This window comes from Balearica regulorum, chromosome 7 (genome assembly GCF_011004875.1).
Source record: "Balearica regulorum gibbericeps isolate bBalReg1 chromosome 7, bBalReg1.pri, whole genome shotgun sequence".
In the NCBI taxonomy this organism is placed as follows: domain Eukaryota; kingdom Metazoa; phylum Chordata; class Aves; order Gruiformes; family Gruidae; genus Balearica; species Balearica regulorum.
In genome coordinates this window covers 22451179-22460278 of record NC_046190.1, presented here as the reverse complement: position 1 = coordinate 22460278, position 9100 = coordinate 22451179, and the positions used below count along the sequence as shown (strand labels likewise).

Here is a 9100-nt window from a genome sequence, read left to right as displayed (position 1 = left end):
GCACACAAGTTGACATTCGGTCTCATTATTCAGCAGCAAAGCCATGTTGGGCACCTTATAAATTTATCCCTCCCCATGCTCCAGACAATGGTTTCACTGCTGCTGACTCCTTTGCCTGTATATTCCCTGTGGATTTGCCATTTTTAGATGGAGTACAGTGGTTAGCTGCTTGATGGACTACAAGTACAAAACACCTGCTTGTTTGACCTATGCTTTAGCAATTGTTAAACAAGACCTCCTTTATGTAAGACACCATATTGCAAGAGGAAAAGTCTCTAAACGCCCTTTGGGAGATGGAAGGGTGAGTTGGATTAGATGAGTCCGGTCGCCCCATCGGGTTGGGCGGCTCCTGGTCCCGCCCCTCCCCGGTGCGATGCCGGGGCGGAGCTCTTCCCGGGACTGTATCTGCCGGTGCAGGGTGGGCAAAGCGGCTCGTTTCGGCTCGCTCCCGGAGATGCTCGATATGGAGCTGAACATTGACCCGTCAGAGCTGCAGCCGCTGGGGGAATACGACTTTGAGAAGAAGTTAAACGTCCAGGAAGTTAGGGAATGGATGCAGCAGAACTGGTGAGAGGAAGAGGAGGTTGCGGCTCTGGTGCATCCCAGACCCTGGGGTAGCCCCATCGGGCAGTGAAGCAGGCGTGGGGTCCTTAGCCCCAAGGAGGAGGAGGAGGTTGGGGGGCTCTGGTCACGGTGACGGTGCAGGTGCCAGCTGTCCATCTGCAGCTGTCAGGGAAGGGTTGTGGCAGGGCCTCAGGCAGAGCAAACGGTGGTCGAGGTCGTGATGTGGCAAGAGGATGAGAAGCACCCACAGATGGCCACTGTGGCCCTTGCACCGGCAAAAAGGGAGCTCAGCCCTGCCGTGCTGCCCTAAAGCCTTGGAGAGAAGTGGGACGTAACATGTGGCTTCTGGCTTTCTGGTGCAACTGGCCTCTTTAGGCAAAGAGCATCTTCTGCCTGTAGGGTCTCATGTGTAAGTGGATAAAATGCATTGATGTATTTGCTTGGTATCCTGCTCACAGGTTACCAGATCCCACCTTGTCCCATCAGGATCCTGTGGAAATCTCCACCATGTAACAGCTCGCTTTCTTTTCTGTGGTCCCCAGGGTTTTCCTCACCAGCTCTGCTTGCTGTCAGGGCAGGCTGCTTGTGACCAAGCCCAACCTTAACACAAGAAAAGGAGATCTTTTGTTTCTTGGTGAGAGTGCTCTGCTGGAGCCACAGAAGTCCAGCTGGAAATAGGTCAGTTTAGGTCTTTTCCTGACTGCTCCCTCTCCTGTACTTACAGGTACAAGTCTTTCTTTTTTGCTATGGCTTATCTGATCGTGATCTTTGGAATTCAGCACTTCATGAAGGAACGGAGAGCCTACAACCTGCGTGTACCACTGACCCTGTGGTCCTTCAGTCTGGCCTTGTTCAGGTAAGAGCCTTTGCTAAAGCCAGAAAAAGCTGTAGACCTTCCCTCAGGACTGGGTTGATGGGAAGTTCTGGGTATCCACTATGTCATTAGGGGAATAAATGTTTTTTTTCCCCTTGGAGGCCCTATCCCGTAAGGGGAAGTGAGCTGCTCATACGGGCCATTGGTTCCCCACCAGAAATACTCCAGCAAGTCAAATGAGTTGCAGAAGGACCACTGGGGACTGTGCTTGAAAATCATTAGTGGGTAGATTTGAATGTGAAGTTTGCAAGAGCAGAGATCCTCATTCATGGGTGCCTCACAATTGTAAGGTTGATTTGAGGTCTATAACTCTTAAAAATAGAGATGATGTCGTCCCCGTACCCCCCCCCCCCCCTTTTCCTAATCTTGTTGTGTAGGAGGTGGGGAAAACTCTGGTACACTCACAAAGGCATCTTTCTTAATGTAAATCTAAAGAAAAGCATGAAAAAGGCTGGGAGGTCCTCCCTGGCTGGTAGCATAAACTGGTTGAATGTATCAAAGTTGCTGACAGTCACCAGTCCTTGGGTTGTCTTTCCAGTATACTTTGATACAGGGGAAAAAAGAAAAAAGTATGAGTAGCTGGAATGGCAGGAGAATGATGGTACAAAGACAGGGTTATTTCGCTGCCCATTTTTTAGAGAAACCTTTTAAAACCAGCCTGGTACTACTGCAAAGTTCTAGCTCTGGTTTTTTATTTTTTTTCCCCAGTCATGCAAGATGTGAAGATTAGTCTAAAATATCTCTTTTCAAACTGTCCAGTCTTACGGTACTGGTTTCCTGTGGTGACAGTGAGAATGATTCAGCCCCTGCTCTGTAATTAAACAAGCGAATAAAAATTTTCCAACATTGTCCTCATCTCCGCTCCTTTTCAGTCTGTTGGGTGGGAGAAAGCAAAACTAGACTACTGCCTCTGTAACTCCAGAGGAGCGTCTCTGCCTAGGTGCACAAGTTGGCTTTGGTCACATCTAAGGGACGCTGGTTGCCCTCTGTGAGGGTAGGGCATGGCAGTGGTCTGTAAGATCACAAGTTGTGGGAGAGGGGTGGTAAGGGGATAACTGTTCATGGTCAGTTGGAGACAAGCTCATGCAAATGAAACTTACAGATTGATAACAAAGAAAAAAGGGTGTTTCTTCTCATAAGCCGTAGGAACTGCCTACCACAGGAGGCTGTAAATGCTCCCTGGGTGTGCACTGTTGGCTCCTGTCAGGAGGTGGGACACCAGGAAAATTGTCCCCCTTTTCTGACCAGATGTGGCAGCTCTTATTCTTAAGTGCCTCTTCAAGCAGTGGAAACAGAGGGTCTAAGGAGGACTGTTCTTTGCTTCTCAGACCTTGGCTGCTGCCATCCTCCAGGAGCTGTCATGTGGCACCATGCAAGCCAAAGGGCCATGTTGGTGGCTCAAAACCCACTTACTCCTTGTGCCTTGCTATTGTTCTGGTGTGAGCAGCAGCCCTTCCCTGCTCTGTCTTGCAGAAATATGTGTTTCAAATCCTGGCCAAGAGGTCTTGGGCAAACCTGTGCCCAGAAAACAGGGGGCTGAAACCTGCTTGGAAGTCTAAGACAACAGTTTGTTTAGATGTCCCTGAGACTGCCTTGGGCATTGAGATGGAGTTAGTTAAATATTCTTGGGTGCAGAGCTGTCGGAGGCTCTGGTGGGGCCCTGGGCACAGTGTTCAGCTCTCCTCTTGTTTTCTTGCAGTGCCATTGGGGCCTATCGGGTCTGGAAGCAAATGGCCTTCATCCTCTCTACCAAGGGATTTAAGCAATCCGTGTGTAGTCAGTCCTTCTATGTCCACCCTGTCTCCAAGCTTTGGGTCTGTTTATTTGTGCTGACCAAATTCCTGGAACTGGGTGAGTCTGAAACTTCTCCTTATCCCATGTGCTCATAACTCCTTTGCTTTTGCAAGCAGTTTTTCTTTTACAGGTCTCTGTCCAAATTTTAATTGAAGAACAGGGCTGTCTAGCCTTGCACGTGTCACTCATTTTCTTGCTCCCTGTTGCTCAACCAAGACAATATGCTCTCTCTTCGTGGGACTGCTGCCTGATGTTATTGCTCTGCTTTGATCCCCAGGCCAGTGCCTGGACTAGGCAATTCAGCACTAGGATGACTGTGGCAAGGGGGGCAGGCAGGCAGGGAGGGCTGGGCTTTCCACCCAGTTTCCACCCAAAAAAGTACAGAGGAGTTGGTCTGAGCTGTGTAAGTAGAGCTAGGTAAGCAAGCCTGGGTCAAGGGGCTCTTGTACCAAAAATGTGCTGGCAGGTAGGTGCCTACACGGGCTTTATCGGTACAGATGATTCCGATGGGTACCTAGGTTTTGATGGGATTAAGCTACACAATGGCTTCAGCAGTGCAGCTTGCTCATTCTGCCTCGCATGAAAACTTGTGCAACTGCTATGCTTTTATCTGACTAACAATGCACTTCTTCCCCAACTGAAGGTGACACCGTGTTCATTGTTCTCCGGAAAAATAAGCTCATCTTCCTCCACTGGTACCACCACGTTACTGCGATGGTCATCAGCTGGTGTGGCTATAAGGAAATGGTGGCTGGCAGCGGCTGGCTTGCAGTCTTGAACTTCAGTATCCATGCTATCATGTACTCCTACTATGCTGTGCGAGCTGCAGGCTTCCAGGTACCCCGCTCCATCGCCGTGGTAATCACCATTTCACAGATGGTGCAGATGCTGGCATTTTTAGTAATTAATGCCTTGATCATCTTCTGGATGGAGGATAAGGTCTGCCACACCACCTGGACAATTGTTTTCCTTTCATCTGTTGTGTATATCAGCCTGCTGGTGCTCTTCTGCAACTTCTTCCTCAAGACTTATCTGAGCAACACCCAGAAATCAAAGGGGGAGTAAAACTAGAGAGGGAAGAAGAGACTGGGGTGGAGGGGGGAGAGGGAAAGGGGAACCTTTTCACTCTTGTCTGGAGCTCAGGTGCCTGATGGGATGGGTGTGATGGGGGTTAGGAGGAGGTCACTCTGGATAACAGCCTTCAGATTAACTTGCGCATTGGCCTTTGGTGTGCCTGCCTTGCAGTGGGTGGTATGCCAGAGTGAGGTGCAGGTTGTCGCAGGCTGATAGCAGGAGGAGACGGGAGGTAGCCAGGGGCTGGAGACCTCGGAGCCATGGTTCTGCTTTTTCCTCTTCTCTGCATCACTCGGGTTTGCCTTGTGTCTCGCCTCCTTCCCAGGGACTGCTTGGATCCTGCATGCATCAAATCTCTCCTTGGGAAAACGTAGGGAAACTCCTCTCAAAACAGCACTGCCCATTCCATGGACCCCAGTTCTGGGGGATAAGCGGGAGAGCAGAGCCCAAACCTGCTGCTACTCTGTGTGTGGGACAGCCCCGGTAGGTTGCCAGTGGGAACAGCACTTAACTGGAAAATCCCTGCTTTTTTAAGGTTGTGTAGGGAGGGGAAACAGGAATGTCTTTTTCATCCTGGAACCAAACTCCTTCAGAGCTGCTCTTCCCCTTCAAACCAGCGGCTGCTTCTGGCCAGTATGATGCTTCCTGGTTTTAGGCTCACTCAGCTAACACAAGGAGAGGAGGAACCATTCCCTACCTCATCCAGTTCCCCTCTTGGTTCTGTCCTGGGCCAGGATGAAGATCCTGCTCTGGCTCTGTATGCTGGTACTAGCAGGGCAGGATGTTGGCCAAGGCAGTCATGCCCTGGGATCAACCTCATCACGCATTTGTGCCATGGCCTTGCACAAGTCCTTTCTTCCATTTCTGTGCCTCAGCTTCTCCTCTTAGTTTGGAGTAGCACAGAGGGACAGGGGCTACTTAAAGAGCATTTTGTGGCCAGATGCTGTACAGACATTTCACGCTGTGCGACACTCGTGGCTCACCATGCCCAGGGTAGGTAAAGCCTGAGCTGGCTGCATGTCCGTTTTCCACCCAGGCCAGAGGGGTGGCACCTTCCCTCTTGTGTTGTCTTCCAATACCAAAAGTAACCTGTGTCCTCAAACAGGGAAGCAGAGCATGTAAGCCTCAAGCTTGTTGACTAGCAGGTGAAACCCTGTCAGGATGCATTCCTTCCCTAGTTTACACCAGTTTGGGTTTTACCAGTGTAGCAGTGATTTGACCTTCAGTCCCTGTCCCTCCCTCAGCTCCCTTCTGCTGGGGCTGTAGTAAGTGCTGTCCCCACTGATGTCTGCCTGGGCTGAGCTGGTAGCAGGAGACTCATAGGACCCCTCAGGATGGGAAGGGGTCAGGTCATCTTCTGACCTATAGCTCCAGGAGGGGCTCAGTGGAGTCCTTCCCAATTGTCACACGCTCCCTGGAGCTCCTAAGGAGGGCCCTGGGTGAGGAGATGAGTGGTGGTGCCCCTGCAGCCACATCCCAGCCGCTGCTCACAGGATCACAAAACATGTAAGCTGGAAAAGCAACACCAAGACTGTGAACTGAGCCCAAGCAATGGCCTAAATAATGCCTTACCTGATCTGCTGTAAATGCTGAACTGGCAGACACAGGTTTAAATGTTACTCCCCATAGCAGTGATCCAGCTGAAAGGAGCTTCTTGGCGATGGGGTTATCCAGTGAGACATGAGGGGCTTTGCCCAGGCTCTCCCTTCTCCTCTGTAGTGCAATTAACTAAATCCCATGAACTCTAATGGCTGTTATTCTGAGTGTGCCTCTTGTATGATATTAAACAGTCTATTTAATCTGACTAGCTACTGCCTCAGGCCCTGGGAGCTAAGCAAGGCACAGTTCTGCCCTGCAGAGCATGTGAGGCATTGCCTATGGTCCCAGCCCAGGGCCAGCCCCACAGGCTGGAGGCAGAAGGGTCCCAGAGCCAGCTCCTCTCAGGGTGCATCTGCCACTGTGTGATGCGTAAAAATGACTAATAAATGCTGTCATGTATGGATTGATTTATTTGATGCCTTTTTCATACCTGACCTTTGTTCTGAACTGTGAGAGAAGCGTTGCTTTCTCCATCTCGATCCTGTGTCTTCCTGAGGGTTAGCCACAGTGAGGTGTCCCGCAGGTTCTGTGTCTCTGTGCTTTCTCTTTCTGCAGTCATCAACAGCTGGTCCTGCTGCCCGAGCCCCTTTCCCCACCACCAAGTAACTAGAAACAAGAGGGAGATGATTAAAAAAAATCAGACTTTTACCATCTGAACCGAGCATGTGGCCGCTCAAAGGCACTGTGCTTCATAAAGCCAAGACAAGCCTTGGAGCTTGAGTCTGGCTAGGAGCACCTCAGTTTCCAAGCCTCCGGGTGGATGCTGGCTCCTACCTGGTGAATAGGATTTGGATCTTCAAGGCACTGGGTTGGAAAGCTACCACAGGGCTGTGGACTGCACTTCCCACCCCAGCAGCCTGCGTCCTGTCCAGCCTGCCCCGATAAGATGCTTCTTTTCTCTGGATTTCCCAGCATGGTGGGTAGGAGTGGAGCAGCACCTTCCCTGGCTTTGATAAACACAGAAGCAGGCAGCTGAGGTGACAGTGTTTGGGGAAGATGAATAAACTGGCCTTCACGTTTGGGAGATTTCTTTAGAGAGGAGGCGATGGTGAACACACGGGAGTAACGGGGTGACCTCTTCTCCTCCTCCATGGTGCTATTTGGGGCACTTTCTGTGATAGTCGTGGTCCCAGTGAGGCAGCTGCCAGCTCTCTCCCACGTGTGTATGGCTGCCCCAGCAGCACTCCCTCAGCTGCACCAGACATCCCCACAAGCACAAGAGCATTGAAGAAGTGGTGTATTTTCACAGTTGCTCTTTTCTACCTAAACTGCCTGATGTGCTTTTTGGTGCTTTAGAGGTGATGCTCTGTGGGATGGGGTCAGCTGCCCAACCACCGTCACTCTGCTGGCACTGCCTCACTCAGTGGTGCAGAGCAGGGCACTGGAGGCAGGGCTCTCCATCTCCAGAAGACCTCACCTCTAGAAGAGACCTTTGCTGCCGGTCTATCTGTGCAGGCTGCTGGGGTGGGAAATATCTTTCACCCCAGCAGAAGGAGGGTTTGCTGAGAGTGTCCTGTAGGGACCCTCTCTCCCCCACCAAGAGGTCACATTCCTCCTCCCAGACTGAGGGTAACCCCTTTCCAGTGCTGCCAGGTGGACTCGCCTTACCCCACCTGCCCTACACCCTCCCTGGGGAATGCATACCATGGGCCCAGCATCCACCTCTTCACCCTGCCGCTCTCTGTGGCTGAACAAGAAATAACAATAAATTGCCCAGACCTAGGCAGGGGAAGACTTTGATTTCTCCTGTGTTTTATATTGCCGCTGCTGTTTGGCAAGTTGGCTGGAGTGCTGAGCTGGGTGTGAGGAAAGCGGCAGTGCTTGCTGGAGCTTGGGGAGCTAATAACAGCATTCTCCTTCCCCAGGTCAGTGCTATTTCCCTCAAGCTTTGTGGAAATGACTCCTCCTTGCACTCTGTGAAGAAAAGTCCTTATGTGTTGCTGGTGAGCTGAAATAGCCAACAGACCTGTCTTGGAGGGGACATATCTTGAGTTTTTGTCTGTTTTGGTTCTTTTTTACTTTGAGGGCACAGACAGCAATTAGTTGCCTCTGTTGTGCGGGAGCCGTTGCTCAGGGGAAACCGTGGTCCCCACTGAAGGTGCTTTTGGGGACCTCTGTGCAGCTGGAGCAGCTTGGCTTAGGGGTGGCCGGAGGGATGTGGGGTGCAGGGGAGCAGCTCTGCAGCTCTGGCACAGGCCGGGCAGGGAACGTGCTGCAAAGAGGAAGACTTCAAGGGCAGGAGGAGACGGAGCCCCAGGCTGCAAAACCCGGTGAAGCAGGGCTGGAGAGCCGGCGGAGATCGGGAGAGGCGAACGATTTGCCCGGAGGTTTTTCCCATCCTCCGGGCGCGGGCAGGAGCGCGGCATCCCCCACCCCTGCACTGCCCGGGCGCTGCTGCCGGCGGGGGCTGCGGGGCCAGCCCCGGGCTGCCCTGGGTGCCGGCAGCCGCTAGGTGACACCACCTCACCCGCTTTCACCGCCGGCCCGGCCCGGCCCGGCCCGGCCCGGCCCCGCCCGGCTGGCGGGGGACGCTGCCCGCCCCCGGCTGGCCCCGCGGGGCTCTGGCCCCGGCGCTGCTGCTGGCGGTAAGGAAGGTACCCCCAGCCCTGCCTCTCCCATGCCCGGCTGCAACCAGGTCCTAAAAGGCAATGAAGACAGAAATTAGATCCATCTCTTACAGCTATCTACCTACCTGAGCCCAGTTTTTACTATCTCCAGCGGGCCCTTGGCTGTTCACATCCAGCCTGCAATTTGGAGCTCTTTTGAGAGATGTGGTACACGCTAGCATGCACCAAGCAGGAAAACAATTCTCTGCTGTCTTAACAGTAAGAGACTAACCAAGGACGGTGTTGTGCTGCTTTTCAGTGGAGAGAAAACACTGATGGCAGCCACCAAGGAAACCCAACTGTTTGGTGCACTTTGCATTAGCCTTCAGATAAAGACAGCTATGGGGAAATGGATAGCACAAGCCATGCCAGTGATGAGGGCTAAAAGTCTGGCCTTGAATAAAGAAAGCACAAATAAGAGACTATTTAGATAAATTAGATTTTTTCAGACCATCTAGGCGCAGTAAACTTCACATAAAGGAATCCCAGAAATATTTGCTGTTATCTACTGGGGGACAGTGAAGCATGGAAAGACTGTAAAACACAAGCTTTTTACCCCCTCTTCAAAATGGGGACTGGGGTCAAATGC

The 9100-nt window shown here is 51.9% G+C and overlaps 1 protein-coding gene across 1 annotated transcript; it reads left to right on the top strand.

Moving 5' to 3' along the window:
- Nucleotides 1-454: 454 nt before the first annotated feature.
- Nucleotides 455-4297, top strand: ELOVL3 (ELOVL fatty acid elongase 3). Its single transcript, XM_010299112.2, has 4 exons — nt 455-567; nt 1289-1420; nt 3138-3289; nt 3876-4297. The coding sequence occupies exons 1-4, from the start codon at nt 455-457 to the stop codon at nt 4295-4297; spliced, it is 819 nt and encodes a 272-aa protein (XP_010297414.2).
- The last annotated feature ends 4803 nt before the right edge of the window (nt 4298-9100 follow it).